The 19005-nt window shown below is 43.1% G+C and overlaps 1 protein-coding gene across 5 annotated transcripts in view; it reads left to right on the forward strand.

Moving 5' to 3' along the window:
- LOC139389858 (hormone-sensitive lipase-like) overlaps positions 1-16594 on the forward strand; it is a 45757-nt gene extending 29163 nt beyond the window's left edge. For all 5 annotated transcript variants that reach the window (XM_071136849.1, XM_071136884.1, XM_071136857.1 and 2 more), the window contains 7 exons: positions 2112-2264; positions 4000-4144; positions 6464-6691; positions 6824-6982; positions 8006-8232; positions 10331-10597; positions 10790-16594. In XM_071136849.1, coding sequence (XP_070992950.1) covers positions 2112-2264; positions 4000-4144; positions 6464-6691; positions 6824-6982; positions 8006-8232; positions 10331-10597; positions 10790-11191 — 1581 coding nt within the window. In that variant the 3' untranslated portion in view covers positions 11192-16594. The remainder of the gene's footprint in view (positions 1-2111; positions 2265-3999; positions 4145-6463; positions 6692-6823; positions 6983-8005; positions 8233-10330; positions 10598-10789) is intronic.
- Positions 16595-19005: the final 2411 nt, after the last annotated feature.

Raw genomic sequence — 19005 nt, forward strand, 5'->3', positions numbered from 1 at the left:
ATCTGTACAAACAATAGTACGCAGGTATAAACACCATGGGACTACGCAGCCGTCATACCGCTCAGGAAGGAGACACGTTCTGTCTCCTAGAGATGAACGTACTTTGGTGCGAAAAGTGCAAATCAATCCCAGATTTTGTGAAGGACCTTGTGAAGCTGCTGGAGGAAACGGGCACAAAAGTATCTATATTTATGCAACAGTATAGACTTTACGTCCGTCCCCTCGCCCTGACCTGGGCGCGAACCAGGGACGCTCTGCACACATCAACAGTCACCCTCGAAGCATCGTTACCCATCGCTCCACAAAAGCCGCGGCTCTTGCAGAGCAAGGGGAACCACTACTTCAAGGTCTCAGAGCAAGTGACGTCACCGATTGAAACGCTATTAGCGCGCACCACCGCTAACTAGCTAGCCATTTCACATCGGCTACATTTACAGCAAAACGAGTCCTATATTGACATCCTATATTGGCAAGGAAGAAGCCACTGCTCCAAAACCGCCATAAAAAGCCAGACTACGGTTTGCAATGGGATATGGGGACAAATATCATTTTTTTGGAGAAATGTCCTCTGGTCAAACAAAAATGTAACTGTTTGGTCATAATGACCATCGTTATGTTTAGAGGAAAAAGGGAGAGGCTTGCAAGCTGAAGAACACCATCCCAACTGTGAAGCACGGGGGTGGCAGCATCATGTTGTGGGGGTGCTTTGCTGCAGGAGGGATTGGTGCACTTCACAAAATAGATGGCATCATGAGGACGGAAAATGATGTGGATATATTAAAGCAACATCTCAAGACATCAGTTAAAGCTTGGTCGCAAATGGGTCTTCCAAATGGACAATGACCCCAAGCATACTTCCAAAGTTGTGGCAAAATGGCTTAAGGACGACAACAGTCAAGGTATTGGAGTGGCCATCACAAAGCTCTGACCTCAATCCTACAGAAAATGTATGGGCAGAACTGAAAAAGTGTGCGAGCAAGGAGGCCTACAAACTAGACTCGGTTACACCAGCTCTGTCAGGAGGAATGTGCCAAAATTCACCCAACTTATTATGGGAAGCTTGTGGAAGGCTACCCGAAACGTTTGACCCAAGTTAAATAATTTAAAGGCAATGCTACCAAATACACTCAATTAGTATGTTATCTGCTGACCCACTGGGAATGTGATGAAATAAATAAAAGCTGAAATAAATTATTCTCTCTACTATTATTCTGACATTTCACAAATTTAAAATAAAGTGGTGATTCTAACTGACCTAAGACAGGGAATTTTTACTAGGATTAAATGTCAGGAATTGTGAAAAACTGAGTAAATGTATTTGGCTAAGGTGTATGTAAACTTCTGACTTCAACTGTCGGTCCCGCTTTGTTCTTTGGTTCCTAGTGAATACAACCTTGGTCTCATACTGGTTACATTCCAGTCTCAGCTGATTGTAGGTCAAAGTTCACTTTTGTTAACCTTTCAAATCTGACAAGCAGAACCTTTGACTGGTAGATCAAAATGTGCAGTGTGTATTTCCCAAGTTAATTGGCTTTAAGCTGCTGCTTTCATCAGCTGTTGAGAAGCCCCTTCCTGCGTGAAATGCTTGAACATCAAGGGATTCTGTTACTTTGCGTTTCCTTTGTTTGAGAGCAGCTGTAGTAAATGACAGTGTCTTGTCTTCTCTGCTCATCCGCAGCTCTTAATCCCTTTAAATCCACACACACACACTTTATTTATTTGGGGAGGTATTGAACAGCAGAGCTGAGCATCTGTAGTCTGGCATTATACCAGACATGATATCAGCCAACACTTTTAACTCACTCATTGATCCTGCTCAGTCAAAGAGCTGTTGTTTTATGTGGCAAACACAAGCGAAAGCCTCTGCTGTTCCCTGCTAATGTTAATGAATGGGAATGAGAATAGTGTGTTTGTGGTGGAGCTGGAAGGACAGTCTGGAGCAGAGAACAAACCACGCCGCTAGTCCTGACTGAAGGGATTGTTCAACAGAGAGCTGTAAAGCAAACGGACAAATCAACATCTGTAGCAATTGAAGTGAAAACAGATTTTGTTCTAGCTTTGATTGCGATAGTGATTCTCTGGCTGTCTCTGTCTCCCTCCCTCTTCTGTAGGACAGTGAGGCGTTGCTGTCCCTGTCTCGTTCTGAGGGGGGTCCTATCTCCCTGTCTCTGGGAATGAAGACCAAGCAGAGCCCCCCTTCTCGCTGGCTCCTGGTGCACTACCACGGAGGAGGCTTTGTGGCTCAGACCTCCAAGTCTCACGAGGTAATAACACATTCTGTTCTCGTTTGTTTGTTGGGGAGGAATTGACCGTCACATTTCACCTTTAACCTAACTAGTGTCTCTATGGTGGGAACCCATGGCGTGGCCTGGTTCTCTCCACAGCCTATCATGTTCAGACCTCAATGTCTTTTTTTATTTATTACTTTTGTTAACTGGAATCAAACCATTCTAATGAATAGTTTGAGAATTGCGTTGTTATAGGGGTACTTGGTGGTCTTGAGGATATGTTCGGAATGATTGTGTTTTCACTCCATGGCTTCCCTGTAATGAGCCGTTCCTGCTAATGACTGTTTAATTCATCCAATAGGGTTGATGGACACAAACTGACTTATATATTTATATCACTCTATATTATCCAGTGATTGGTGCAGGCCAGCCCCTCTTTCCCCCAAATCCACTCCTGTCTCTCTCCTCCCTCCTCATTCCATCTCCTCTCTCTCCCCCCTGTATTATATAACCAGCAGGGTACTTTAAACCACTGAGACGCATCACCATGAAACCAGAATGGACTGGCAGTCCCTTGATCTCCAATAGCCTGGCAACCAGAGGCTATAGGAAGTGATCTGAGGAGGAACAAGCCTGTCATGTTGAATTAGCCTGGAACTCTGCATGAAGTTATTATGGCTTTATATTACATAGGCCCTAATGGAAGATGTCTGTCTGTGTGTGATCTCCATGCTTTAGGCTCTCTCCTCTAACCCTGTCCTCTACGCGTTCCTCCTTTCTGATCATTATTCCCTTTGCGCTCTACTCTCCTTTGTCCTAATGACCTCTTCTGTCATTTTTGTAATCCACCTCTGCTCTTTGCTTTCCTTTCTCTCTCCTCCCTCCTTCACTGTACCCACTCTGTTCTTCCTTCCTCCCCCTGGCCAGTGAGGAGATGGATAGAGTCTGTGAGGGCATTCATCTCTCTCTATGGGGTCCGCTGGCAAGCCTTGTGATTGGCAGACCTGGCCAGCGGCGCTGACGGGTTTCAAAACGCATCATGTACTGACAATGACGATCGTTCAAATTGGCACGCAGGCGCACGCGCGCACACAACGACACGCATGTCAGCGGTGCCAGACTGATCCATTATGGCAGCGTGGCTTTAAAAGTGCAGGGCAGATTCCCAGGGATGGTGTTGAGGTGGTGTCTGGCAGTGTGATGTGGTCACATCCAGTCATGGGCCACTGAGGTGAGGCTCTCTGTGTATTGTTTAGAGAGGCAGAGCTGTCACTACTGACACTGTCACTGATACTTAGAGAGAAGAGGAGTGGCAATGGAGCGATCGAAGGACAGGAGAGAAACTTCTCTAGAGGAGGGCAGACTAATATTGTCAGAGGAGATTTATGTCTAAGAATGCTAATCATTTAGCTACTATGACATCAAATTGCATAGCAACAACAGGTTAACACCACCCATGTGTATTGAGAGCAAGGTTGTCATATTGCATTTGTGAGCACAGTGCACATAACTGGTATTTTCATAACAGAATTACCAAGCCACCACTGGAGTTAGGCAGTGTTGGGTTGGTAGTTCACCAATACAGAACCTGCAAGGTGGGCATCTGATACCAGGACCTCTCTCCTATCCTTCCCAACACCACCTCCTGTAAAGCTAGCTAGGGGGCACTAAGAAGCCTTCAGAACTGCAAACAGCACTCTGCCTGCCCTGGTAGGAGGTTGCACCATCTACAGTACACTCACTCCTTTCACCCCCTTTCTCTCTTCTACAGCCGTACCTGAAGAGCTGGTCTCAGGACTTGGGTGTGCCCATCCTGTCTGTGGACTACTCTCTGGCCCCTGAAGCCCCCTTCCCCAGGGCCCTGGAGGACTGCTTCTACGCCTACTGCTGGGCCATCAAGAACCACCAGCTGCTGGGTAGGACAACACACTACTACCACTTTATCTAACCCTACTGCTGGGCCATCAATAACCACCACCTGCTGGGTAGGATAACACACTACTACCACTTTATCTAACCCTACTGCTGTGCCATCAATAACCACCACCTGCTGGGTAGGACAACACACTACTACCACTTTATCTAACCCTACTGCTGTGCCATCAATAACCACCACCTGCTGGGTAGGACAACACACTACTACCACTTTATCTAACCCTACTGCTGTGCCATCAATAACCACCACCTGCTGGGTAGGATAACACACTACTACCACTTTATCGAACCCTAACCCTACTGCTGGGTAGGATAACACACTACTGCCACTTTATCTTAGAATAGAATGGTCTTTAATGTCCCCGAGGGGAAATGTCTTTGACAACATTTTGATGCTCTACATTTGAAGTCGGAAGTTTACATACACTTAGGTTGAGTCATTAAAACTCGTATTTTCAACCACTCCACAAATTTCTTGTTAACAAACTCTAGTTTTGGCAACTCGGTTAGGACATCTACTTTGCATGACACAAGTAATTTTTCCAACAATTGTTTACAGACAGATTATTTCACTTATATTTCACTGTATCACAATTCCAGTGGGTCAGAAGTTTACATACACTAAGTTGACTGTGCCTTTAAACAGCTTGGAAAATTCCCGAAAATTATTTCATGGCTTTAGAAGCTTCTGATAGGCTAATTGACATCATTTTCATCAATTGGAGGTGTACCAGTGGATCTATTTCAAGGCCTACCTTCAAAGAAATCTGCTAAGACCTCATCCTTGGGAGCAATTTCCAAACGCCTGAAGGTACCACGTTCATCTGTACAAACAATAGTACGCAAGTATGAACACCATGGGACCATGCAGCTGTCATACCGCTCAGGAAGGAGATGCTTTCTGTCTCCTAGAGATTAACGTACTTTAGTGCAAATCAATCCCAGAACAACAGCAAAAGGACCTTGTGAAGATGCTGGAGGAAACGGGTACAAAAGTACCTATTTCCACAGTAAAACAAGTAATATATCGACATAACCTGAAAGGCCGCTCAGCAAGGAAGAAGCACTGCTCCAAAACCACCATAAAAAAGCCAGACTACAGTTTGTAACTGCACATGGGGACAAAGATCATACTTTTTGGAGAAATGTCCTCTGGTCTGATGAAACAAAAATTGAACTGTTTGGCCATAATGACCATTGTTATGTTTGGAGGTTAAAGGGGGATGCTTGCAAGCCGAAGAACACCATCCCAACCGTGAAGCACAGGGGTGGCAGCTGTTGTGGGGGTGCTTTGCTGCAGGAGGGACTGGTGCACTTCTCAAAATAGATGGCATCATGAGGACTGAAAATGATGTGGATATATTGAAGCAAAATCTCAAGACATCAGTCAGTAAGTTAAAGCTTGGTCGCAAATGGGTCTTCCAAATGGACAATGACCCCAAGCATACTTCCAAAGTTGTTGCAAAATGGCTTAAGGACAACAAAGTCAAGGTATTGGAGTGGCTATCACAAAGCCCTGACCTCAATCCTATAGAAAATGTGTGGGGAGAACTGAAAAAGCATGTGCGAGCAAGGAGGCCTACAAACCTGACTCAGTTACACCAGCTCTGTCAGGAGGAATGGGCCAAAATTCACCCAACTTATTGTGGGGAGCTTGTGGAAGGCTACCTGAAACATTTGACCCAAGTTAAACAATTTAAAGGCAATGCTACCAAATACTAATTGAGTGTATGTAAACTTCTGGTCTACTGGGAAAGTGATGAAAGAAATAAAAGCTGAAAGAAACCATTCTCTCTACTATTATTCTGACATTTCACATTCTTAAAATATATTGGTGATCCTAACTGACCCAAGACAGGGAATTCTTACTAGGATTAAATGTCAGGAATTGAAAAACTGAGTTTAAATGTATTTGGCTAAGGTGTATGTAAACTTCTGACTTCAACTTAATTCCCAATGTTCTCAATATTTACTTTGGATGTTTCCTGGTACTTAATAGATTATTATGACAGAAAGCTAAAGACTGGTTAGCTTGGAACTCACTCAACTGATGGCCATAGTCTCAATTTATGTCTCAATTATAAAACATTGTGGGACAAGATAAAACAACACCTATACGGTACTTGCATATCAACAACCACCCCCTCATTGCCCCATATAGACATGGGTACAGAGAGTGGGACTTGGATGTGTTATACAGATTCTCACTTTTACTCAGCTTTTCTCCTTTCTCTCCCTCTTTCTGTTTCTCTGTCACACTCTTGCCTCAATCTACTGACTCTGACTCTCCTCTCTCTCAGGTTGGACGGGCGAGAATGTCTGTCTGGCCGGTGACAGTGCTGGTGGTAACCTGTGTATTACAACATCGATGCGCGCTGCATCTCACGGCGTGCGGATGCCGGATGGCATCGTAGCTGCCTACCCTGCCATCCTGCTCACCGCCTATGCCTCGCCCTCCCGTCTGCTCACCCTCTTTGACCCCCTACTGCCCCTCAGTGTGCTCTCCAGGTGTCTCAGCGCCTACGCAGGTAAGACTGTGTGAGAGGGTGCAGAGATGGTTTACTGCCCCTGAGTGTAGTGCGTGGTGTTTGTGTATGCCAATCAATGCTGGTGAGTGATGGGTACCACATTTCCCCTCTCCCCCTCCCTCTCTCCCCCAGGTGAGGAGCCCCAGGCAGAGAAGCAGGTGGAGAAGGTGAGCACTCTGAGCATGGTGAGGAGAGACACGGCCCTGCTGCTCAGAGACTTCAAACAGGGAGCTTCCAACTGGATCCACTCCCTACTGGACCCCAACAGAGCCGCTGCCACGGCATCCACAGGTAGGTACACGTGTTTGTTGTGGGGGGGGTCTTGTGGTGAGAGGGTGTGTCTGTGTCATTGTGTTCACGCATCTTAGTGTCTGACTGAGGTGAAATAATATTTTCCTATTACCGGAAGGGCCATGTATGGATGATTTTATTGACATTGATATCCACAGTTGACGTCTAATTAACCCATCAATCACCCACGGCCACCACCCTGTTGCGTCACACCCTCATCCATCCATATCAATTCACTGCTTAATCTTAGGCCACAGAAGGCTCTCCCCACTAATTGTGTTGAAACCCTGCAGTAAGCAGACTATTCCAGGCGTCACCATGTTACCTGACACACAGCAGCTGTGGGCCAGACTAATGACTGTATCATTGGGGGGTGTACATTATTAAAGGCCATTATTAATAGAAGAGCTCAGTGAGTACAGCTTTGAGAACAGACAAGCCATGACACCTCTTACAGCTGTGTTGTGACGGGGAGATCATATCGTAATGACACCATTATTGCTTAAAGCTATAATCAAAGTGGGCACCTTGCGTCTGTTTTGGTAAAAAGCTGAGGGATGGGTCTGGAGCAATGTAACCATTCTCAAATTCATACTGTAGACAGCTATGGATGGAAGGACTTACAATCCATGTGATAAACATTGCAGTTTTAACCATGTTTTAAAGCTTTACAGTGTTAGTTTACATTTATATTGTTTAAAACATTGGGGTGAAATAAGATTATATGTGGGGTTCTGATGGGATATTGACAGTTAAACTAAGATAATGAGGCATTTTTAAGTTATATTCTTCAACAATCAATGGTGTATATCAATAATTTGAGTCCAAAAATGAATGCAGTATCTAACGATTCTAGCTTTTAATATCCATCTCCCAATAACCACACGCCGCTCACCCCTGCCTCTTCTCACCGTCCTCCAATCATATGTCTTCATTGATGTTTCCCTGTTCCATAATGGCCTCAGTCTTTGTCTCTCACTCTGCCTCTGTCTTATTTTGTCAGTGACTCTCTTCTCTCTCCAGACACGTCTTCGTCAGTGAGGAAGAGTGTGTCTGAGGCATCCATCAGCTCACCCCACTCGGACCCCCCCGTGCCCCCTGAGCATCCCTTTGACTTCTCCCTGAGGAGAGAGTCTCTGAAGAGCCACACCTGCCAGGACCTGGCAGGCCACGCCAACAACGCCAACTCCACTCCCGCTGCTGCCCCCACCACTCCTGCCCACAATGCAATGGTGTTCCCCGAACCCACGGTATGATACTCCCTGAGTTGCCCTTAACAGGTGTAGGATCAGATTACCCTCTCCAAAACCTAACCTTAACAATTTCGGGGGGGGGGGGGGTTAAACTGACTTCAGATCAGTGTGGCAGCTTCATCCTTACTGCTAGAGGTCGATTTCAAGTTTTCATAACAGTCGGTAATCAGCCTTTTTGGATGCCGATTTATATTGCAATCCACGAGGAGACTGCGTGGCAGGCTTGACCACCTGTTACGTGAGTGCCGCATCAAAAGGACCTTGTGGCTGCAAGGAGCCAAGGTAAGTTGCTAGCTAGCATTAAACTTATAAAAAACTATTAATCTTCACATAATCACTAGTTAACTACACATGGTTGATGATATTACTTGGTTACCTAGCTTATCCTGCATTGCATATAATCAATGCGGTGCCTGTTAATTTATCATCGAATCACAGCCTACTTCAACTTTGCCAAACGGGTAACAATTTAACAAAAGTGCATTCGTGAAAAAAGCACAATCGTGGCACAAATGTACCTAACCATAAATGTCAATGCCTTTCTTAAAATCAATACACAAGTATATATATTTTTTTATCCTGCATATGTAGTTAAAATAAATTAATGTTAGCAGGCAATAATAACTAGGGAAATTGTGTCACTTTTCTTCCCTTTAGTGCAAGCAGAGTCAGGGTATTTGCAGCAGTTTGGGTTGCCTGGCTCGTTGCGAACTGTGTGAAGACCATTTCTTCCTAACAAAGACCGTAATTAATTTGCCAGAATTTTACATAATTATGACATAACATTGAATGTTGTGCAATGTAACATCAATATTTAGACTTATGGATGCCACCCGTTAGATAGAATACAGAACGGTTCCGTATTTCACTGAAAGAATAAAAGTTTTGTTTTCGAAATGATAGTTTCCGGATTTGACCATATTAATGACCAAAGGCTTGTATTTCTGTGTGTTTATTATATTATAATTAAGTATATGATTTAATAGAGCAGTCTGACTGAGCGGTGAAAGGCAGTAGCAGGCTCGTAAGCATTCATTCAAAAAGCACTTTACAGCGTTTGCCTGCAGCTCTTAGCAATGCTTGAGGCACAGCGCTGTTTGACTTCAAGCCTATCAACTCCTGAGATTAGGCTGTCAGTACTAAAGTGCCTATAAGAACATCCAATAGGGATGGTATATGAAATACAAATGGTATAGAGAGAAATAGTCCTATAATGACAACCTAAAACTTCTTACCTGGGAATATTGAAGACTCTTGTTAAAATGAACCACCAGCTTTCATATGTTCTCATGTTCTGAGCAAGGAACTTAAACGTTAGCTTTCTTACATGGCACATATTACACTTTTCTTCTCCAACACGGTGTTTTTGCATTATTTAAACCAAATTGAACATGTTTTATTATTTATTTGAGTCTAATTTGATTGTATTTATGTATTATATTAAGTTAAAATAAGTGTTAATTCAATATTGTTGTAATTGTAATTTATTACAAATATGTATCTATATAAATAAATCGGCCAATTTTAATCAGTATCGGCTTTTTTTGGTCCTCCAATAATTGGTATTGGTGTTGAAAAATCATAATCATTCGAACTCTACTTATTGCGTTTACGACCACTTCAGACACCCTTGTCACTGAATTGTTGGTGTTTGTCTTAACGAAGCCTCTCGCTGAATAATTTATGCAAATAGATGGTGACCAAGCTGCTTGTCTTGTTCCCTCCTCCACAGATTTAACTGGCGCAGACAGGCAGGCAGACAGAACTGTGTGTCTGAGTGTAATGTGTGTCAGTATGGAGATCATCTCTGTGTTTCTATAAAGCCAGTCTGAATGAATGCCTCTGTCTACAGGGGGAATATGAAGAACTGTCACATGACGTCACAGTGAAACATGTCAATGTTTGTTCCTGTGATTTGAAATGTGAAAAAATATACTTGAGGCTTGTAGATTCTTAGAACAAGTGTCTGGTCCCAACGGAAAGACACATCAGTATTATTCAGTATCTTATACCATAAGGTTTCCACAGTCTTGGTCCTTGACTAGTGATAACTTATGTATTGCCATGGTAACATCTTTTTCTTGTACCCCTCCAGCCTGACAACGTGAGCTTCTTCCTCTCCAAAGAGGAGGCGGTGTCCATGTCAGATGCTCTGTCCTCTGTAGCCATAGCGCCCCCTGAGGGGGAGGAAGGCGTGGTGCTGGAGCACCCTCGGGAGTTCCCCCTGGGCTTCGAACCGCTGCGCTCTGAGCGGCTGGCTGAGATGAAGCTGGCCACCTCGCCTGTCGTCAGGAACCCCTACATGTCTCCTCTACTGGCCCCCGACAGCATGCTGAGAGGACTGCCCCCCATACACCTAGTGGTGGGTGGGAGGGAGGGAGGTGGTGGGTGAGAGGGAGGGGAGGACTACCTAGTGGTGAGAGGGAGGGAAATGGAGTTGACGACTGGCTTGTCCCAATCTTTTTCTGGTCTTTTCTACCAATTTAGTATTTTTTTTACATGATCCTAGAAGACCCTCTTTGACTCTGTTGTTTATCTCTCCTTCTCCCCTTAGGCCTGTGCGTTAGACCCCATGCTGGATGACTCTGTGATGTTTGCCAAGCGCCTGAGGAACGTAGATCAGCCAGTCACCCTGTGTGTGGTGGACGACCTCCCCCATGGCTTTCTCAGCCTATCACAGCTCTCCAGGGAGACTAGGGAAGCGGCTAACGTCTGCGTCAACCGAATCAGGGACGTCTTTGACCAGAAGGACTCGCCCCAGGAGCCACGCATGCACCGCAAGCTGGAAAGGACCAATCGACGTGCTTCCTCTGTCGCCACGGGTGACCCAGAGAAGCTTTTTGCAGCACCCATTCAAGAGGAGGAGCTGCTGGTGGCCAGGGGAGGGGCTCTAGTTCAAGATGGGGAGGAGCTAGTTGGTGTGGCAGCACAGAACAACATAGACATTGTAGGATAAAGGCATAATCAGGGGTTTGCTAGATGAGTACTGTTTGTTAAAGGATTTAAAAGAGATGGAGAAAAGGGGGGGATTTGGGCCATATGAAGCCTGGGAGAGGAGAAGAGAATAGAGTGAAGGAAAAACAGCAGGAGGAGGATATGGAGAAGGTGTTGGTAGCGTGCCCAGTTTTGGAGAGACAGAATAAAGCACCCATGGATAGAGAGGACAGCAAGTACTAATTGCAACCTCTTCAGCTTTCAAACTCTCAATTGCTGTTTAGCACCATGCACGGTGACATGTTGACCACACACACACTAAACCATTTTGCCTTTTGGGCTGCTGCATTGTGCTCGGTGTAGAACTGTGAGTTTGGAACCTGGACATTATAAAACAGCACAGAGCGTTGTGGTGAATGGTCAATCCATCTCCCTATAGAAGACTATTCCAGTCCCTAATCAGATGAGCTCCTACATAGTGCCATCACAACTTAATGGCCACTTGTTTTTTAGGGAGCCGCTCTAAATCAAGCTTAATAACTGTAGAACTCTGAGGTCTGTTAAACTAGTTGGTTGTGAATACTGCCGCTGTTCGGTCACTTACCCTGATGATTGGCCCATCAATAGGGTGCTGCAGCATTGGAAACAACAAACTTAGAAACTGGAAGGATTTGGTAGTACCTTGAAATTGTTAACCATAATAGATCTTATTATGCCATAGTATTCCTTGTTATTTGTATTTATTGTGTGTGTTTATGTATTATATATTTATATATACTCGTATTGTATTTTTATTTTAATCCTGGATCATAGTTCTACCTGTTTATTCAAGGCTTTTAAGAGCATATTGTGAGGTGGATGCTAAGTTATGTTCCTAGCTGTGTAGTGCCATACTCTATGGCTGCTCATTCCTAGTTGTTCAAAGTAGCCAAATGTTAACCTCTATCACTGTAGTGACTAGTGATCAGCTAGTCGTTACCCACCCAACCAGTCACCTCAGTGAGATGTGGCTGAGGGTTGATATTATTATATTCTGGTCTTTATATTATACTGATATATTATAACTATCCAATCATAAATAGCTAATGCAATATTATAGCTGCTTTTTCACCAGTGCAATCAACAGGATTCAGTGGAGCCATAATTATATTGTGCTTGGATTTAAGTACACTGTTGGGGGGGTAAAGCATCAAGTCTCACAGTAATTTTTGTTTTGATCATTTTTATTGACACACAGTAATTAAGTCTTATGATTTTAAGTTTCTTGTGCTCAGCCTTTGTTTGTTGCCATCTAAAAGCAATCACTTAGCTGTCTATAAACTGACTGCCTTTAGAAGCACATGTTTTTTAAAAGACTGGAAATCCTTTCTCTATTTGCACAGTGAATAACTTCAATAAGAAAGCCTTGAAGCAGACGGATGCACTGCCCATCTCTTCATACTATCTGTACATCACTGCACTGACTGCCAAAAACTCAGCCCTCTATCCCAGGATGCAGTGCATTACACTGCCACAGCCCTTGAGCCAGGGGACGTCCTGCTTGCTGACCCATTTCTGCACCTCTGTCCAAATCACAGAGGATCCATTCTGCTCCAACAGCCTGTACCGAGCGAGCAGGAGAATCTAGAACAAGCCTGATAGTGAGTTCATACTCACTGAACAGGTGACTTCTCTAGTTAGAAAATGTCTTTATGTGTACCTTTAGGACATTCTACAGTGGCTGACTGACAATCTGTGTTCTACACTATCTTTACCCTGTGCAAATACTCAGGGGCTGATGCTACAACTGTGTTTTGACTGAATCTGATATGATACTTGATATGGCCTCTGTCTAGCTTGTTGAGAATGAATGATTCACATTGGAGTGAAAGCCTTTATCTAAATATAAATGACAACAACCTCACTTCTGGTGCTGTCTTTGTCTGGTGGTCACAGGCCTGGGTTGCCAGATCTGTTGAGAATTATGCTGGTTGATAAGGATGGCTTTTGGCTGGATTTAACCCCCTCCCTCACCCCCCAGAAGAGCAGGGTTTATCCAGCACAAGGTCATGATCTAGTATTATGATTCACTGTCCTGTTTGCTGCCAGTGCTTATTGCAGTGTTTTGAGGCAGGCTGATAGAAATGAAGAGAGCTGTTAAGTGATTCCTTGAAGACCTTCAAGGTTATCTTGTTTTTAGAAGTCTTGTGTTTAATAGTTGATGGTTTTAGACGATCATTTCACACTTTCTTTGTAAGTTAAGTGTAACTGTGTTTCTGTGTTTAGTGCCATGTGAGGTGTCTGGTAAGTGGATTCTGTATGCGTCTATCAAGGACTCTTAACATTGCACGTGTTTGTCAGTGCTTATGTGGGTGGAACATCTACCATCTTTGAAACCATGATTGTGTGTTTTTAATTGCAGCAGTAAAGCAGCACGTGGGTGTATGGGGCCATGAGTTGCAACCCAAGCCCCTGAATCTCATGGGTGTTGTACAGTACACTATTGTTTAGCCAAGCAGGACTTCTGAGATCCCATTTAACATTATGCATTCTGTCAGCCATCCATTGCTATGATGCATGACAAGGTCCTTGATGAATACAGTTCTCATTGTGCTCTAGCAACATAACTGATCATGCATATTGAGATTTAGTAGCCTGGCGTCTCCATTGCCAGAGTAGATATCATAACCCCACACACACACCCAACGAGCACCACTCCAGGCCCTATGGGATCCTATAGACTACTAGCGCCCCCAATGAGCAAGGCTAGTACAGCCCTCTGATCTATCTATGGAACTGTGTAATGGTGGGTTAGAACCGTTGGTGGTTTATGACCAAATCCTTTTTATTTGGGTTGTGGCTTTAGACCAGGTCCTGGTCAGAAACATTGCTCTTGTTTTCCTGGTGGGTCACAATAAAGTATTTTATATGGGTCACAGTGCAACAACTTTGGGAACCACTGCAATAAGCTGCTCTTTTAATGGCTACCAATCCTTCACCTGATCTGAGAGGAGGGCACTGCACAGGAGAAATCCATGACATGGTGCTAGCCCATTAGTCTCGTGAGGTTACCACCATCTTGTTTTCACCTTACTAGTCTAGGTTGTCAGGAAAGGGGAGGAGCCATTTGAGGGCGTTAGAACATGGTCTCCCTCCACATGTGGGCAACCACTGTTTCTATGCCTCAATTTTTTTTTAATTGATTTAGAAAAAACAATGTTTAAAGTGTTATCTTTATTTAACTAGGCAAGTCAGTTCAGAACAAATTCTTATTTTTAATTACAAACTAGGAACAGTGGGTTAACTGCCTTGTTCAGGGGCAGAATGACAGATTTTTACTTTGTCAGCTCAGGGATGAATTATTGCAACCTTTCGGTTACTAGTCCAATGCTCTAACCACTAGGCTCCCTGATGCCCCTACTTGCCGTTTGATGCATCATGCATTAGCATTTGTGTGCGTGTTGCCGCGTTCAAAACAACTTGCCACTCTGAAAAGTATGAAGTCAAATCATGACGTCGGTGATCTTCAGGTCGGAAAGTCGGAGCTCTAGAAAGAGGCCCAAGATTCCGAGTTGGATGAAGGTTCAAATACATTTTCAGTCAGATTGCTTTTTCCTCGATTTCACAGTTTTGAACGCTCGGAAGTTGGAGAATTTCTAGTTCCTAGTTCTTTTGGGGAGTGTGATCCTCATTTTGGTCTTGAAATGCAAAATGGCTGAAGTGGTGTGGAGTGGCTTTGTGTGTTTTGATTATACATCATACCTCAACCATTTCCTTCATGTATAGGCTATTTACACTGGATTCAACATCTCTTAGCCCTGGGATATATTTAGCTCTAGGCTAACCTGAAACATGCAGTGTGAAAAGCCTATTAGTACGTCAACATATTATCTAAAAGCTGTTTAGGTCAAGTACCCGGTCAAATGTTTCACCACACACAGCTATGCAGTAACACACCAGCATCCTTTACTAGATTATGTCTCCTGTCTTTGGTAAGCCGTGTCTCCTTTTTCAATCGAAAATTTGGTCACTTGGTTGAAATGCTTTCGATCAACCCTGAGGCCAGAGTTATGCAAGGCTATTTTCCATTTCCATTTGGTCATTTAGCAGACGGCATACCACTTAGTTTGCCTAGAGCATTGTGCAATCTACACAATCTGGTCACTTGAGAATACTTGAATGGAACTGATCTCGACTGCCTGCTTTGCAGAATGTGTTCGTCTTGATAGGAAATAATTTTATTTTCTATTGTTTTGTCCCACTTAGACCAGGGGTTCTAAAAGTGGCGTCTGTGGAGGTACTGCAGGGCGTACAAGTCCGCTCCCCCCCCCCAAAAAAATGTTTTGTTGTACATAAATGCACTTGAATTTAAGCTTTAAACTGCTATTTTTTTCCTCTGACTCATGGCAATGTGTCGATTGCAGGATGTTACCTTTAAAGCTGCAACAATAACACATTTGTTTGAGAACTACAGCATATTCACTTCGATGCCAAGAGGCAGGCCTTTTTTTCATTTATTTTTCTAGGCAAGTCAGTTGAGAACAAATTATTATTTGCAATGACGGCCTAGGAACAGTGGGTTAACTGCCTTGTTCAGGTGCAGAACGACAGATTTTTACCTTGTCAGCTCGGGGATTCGATCTTGCAACCTTTCGGTTACTAGTCCAACGCTCTAACCACTAGGCTACCTGCCGCCCCAAATGTTCTTTAAATGCTACCTGCCACCCCAGGCCTGAGACTTGGATTGTTCAGCCATACACTGCAGAAGTCATGATAACTCCTTGTTGACTATTTGTTTTTATCTCACTCTAGTTATGATTTATGAGGGGGTTCCTGATGAATTTGCTATCACAAAAGGCCCCCCCCCCCAGCCCCAAAAAGTTTGCAAATCCCTGACTTAGACAATACCACCTGTGTGATAAAGTGCATGTTAGATTAAGGCTTGAAGCAGAACCAAAGATTGCGTCTAGTTTTATATGAAATTTGCCATCACTGTCATTGACATTAGTAACAGACATTTTGGCCTGGGTTGATGTCCGTGCGTCCTGTTAGCTGTGTCATTGAGATCTACACAGTAGTTCTGTGTTTGCACTTTATGGAACAAGACACTGGTTAATATAGAGCTATTTAAGATAACTATATTTTATTAAAACCTACACAAAGCCATAGAAAGTGAAATGTTTTGAAGTTTACTTTATTTTTATTTACCTTATTTTACAACACCACAAGTGCATCCATGTGAATAAAAGATTAATCTGTATTACAAAAATAAAATACATTTCCTGTATAGATATTTTAACTTTCACTTGTTTTTCCTCTTTTTTGACTCCTGTAATGACTCTTTACAGAATTGGTTGACTGTTTCACATATGCAATAAGTCTTTTGTCTCTTGTAACCCTTGTTTTTCCTGTTCATTTTTTTGTTGAATAAATATATTCTCCCAAACATGTTACATCTGTATTTATTTCGAAGCTGAAATGTCAGAATACGGATTTGGGGCAACAGACATTTTGTGACCTATGGTTAAATTCATTACCTGTCAATCAGATCTTTAACTTGATTACAAGGCTGTTTCAACAAGCTTATTCTGCTCATCAATCTGACTTTGACACAGTCAGGTCCATAAATATTTGTACATTGACCAAGTTATCATTTTAGTTCTACACCACCACAATTGATTTGAAAGGAAAGATGAGCTGAAGGTGCAGACTTCCAGCATTAATATGAGGGTATTTACATCCAAATTGAGTGAACGGTGAACACCTCACCCTAATTTTAGGGGCTTAAAAGTAATTTGACAAACTAATAATCCAAAATTAAATTGTGAGTTAATACTTTGTAGCAAATCATTTGCAGTCAAAGACTGCCTGAAGACTGGAACCCATAGACACCACCAGATGCTTGGTTTCTTCCCTGCTGATGCTCTGCCAGGCCTTTACTGCAGCTGTCATCAGTTCCGGCTTGTTCTTGGGGTGTTTTGCCTTCAAGTGAAATGCATGCTCAATTGGATTCAGGTCATGTGATTTACTTGGCCATTGCAGAACATTCCACTTTGCCTTTTGCAGTATGCTTCGGGTCATTGTCCATCTGCACGGTGACACGCCATCCAATGAGTTTTGAAGCATTTGGCTGAATCTGAGCAGATAATATAACCCTAAACACTTCAGAATTCATTCTGCTGCTTTTGTTAGCAGTCACATCAATAAATACAAGGTAACCAGTTCCATTGGCAGCCATACATGCACACGCCATAACACCACCTCCACCATGATTCACAGATGTGGTATGCGTCGGATCATGAGCAGTTCCTTCTCCATACTCTTTTCTAACCATCACAATGGTACATGTTGATATTTGTCTCATCTGTCCATTGGATGTTCCAGAACTGTACAGGCTTTTTTTTGTTGATGTTTTGTTGACAAACTCTAATCTGGTCTTCCTGTTTTTGAGGCTTACCGATGGTTTACATTTTGTGGTAAACTATCTATTTACTCAAGTCTTCTCTTGAATGTTGACTTTGACACAGATACGCCTACTTCCTAGAGGGTGTTCTTGATCTGGCCAACTGTTGTGAGGGGTTTTTTCTTCACCAGGGAAATAATTATTCTGTCATCCCACCACAGTTTTCTGTGGTCTTCCGGGCTTTTTGGTGTCCCTGAGCTCACCAATGCATTCTTTCTTTTTAAGAATGTACCAAATAGTTGTTAAGGCCAAACCTGATGTTTTTGATATCTCTGATGGGCTGGTTTTGATTTCTAAGCCTAGGCTTACTTCACTGCCAGTGACTGCTCTTTGGACTTCATATTGAGGGTTAACAGCAAGATTCCAAATGCAAATACCACACTTGAAATCAACTCCTAGACCTTTTATCTGCTTACTTGTAAATTATCTAATGAGGGAATAACACACACCTGGCCATGGAACAGCTGAGCCAATTGTCCAATTACTTTTGGTCCCTTAAGGGACCCTGGCTCAGTTCTGAGAAGTAGGCCAAACCAAACCACACAGAGTGAGAGACTATTCTATTGTAGGCTATTTAGTAATTTTTTTCTACTTTATCACATTCTATCCTACTGTATTGTATTCTTGACTTGACACATAAAAAGTCCTGTAATTCATACACCGTAAATACCCTCAAAATAAATAAATACCCTCAAATTAAAGCTGAAAATCTGCACTTTCAGCTCATATTCATTATTACTTTCAATTCTAATATGCTGTGGTAGACAGCTAAAATAATAACTTGGTCAATGTCCAAATATTTATGGACGTGACTATGTTGCGAACTTCTGAAACGACTTATGCCCGATTGTTCACCAGATGTGTTTTGTTTTGCTGCGATCTAGTCTGCATTTTCCATACATGGCGCACGTGCTTCACTTTACAACTATACTGAACAAAAATATACATGCAACAATTTCAAACATTTTACTTACAGTTCATATAAAGAAATCAGTCAATTAAAATGTATTAATTAGGCCCTAATCTATGGATCTATTCTATCTATTTCACATGACTGGGCAGGGGCAACACCATGGGTGGGCCTGGGAGGGCATAGGTCCACCCACTGGGGAGCCAGGCCCAGCCAATCAGAATTAGTTTTTCCCCACAAAAGTGCTTTATTACAGACAGAAAATCTCTTCAGTTTCATCAGCTGTATGGGTGGCTGGCCTCAGACAATCCCGCAGGGTTAAAAGTCGGATGTGGAGGTCCTGGGCTGGTGTAGTCACATACACAAGGTTAGCAGATGTTATTCCGAGTGGAGCAAAATTCCTATGCTTCTAGATCGACAGTGCAGCAGTATCTAACAGGTAATATCTAACAATTTCACAACAAAACCTAATACAATCTAGTAA

Source organism: Oncorhynchus clarkii, chromosome 3 (genome assembly GCF_045791955.1).
Source record: "Oncorhynchus clarkii lewisi isolate Uvic-CL-2024 chromosome 3, UVic_Ocla_1.0, whole genome shotgun sequence".
NCBI lineage: Eukaryota > Metazoa > Chordata > Actinopteri > Salmoniformes > Salmonidae > Oncorhynchus > Oncorhynchus clarkii.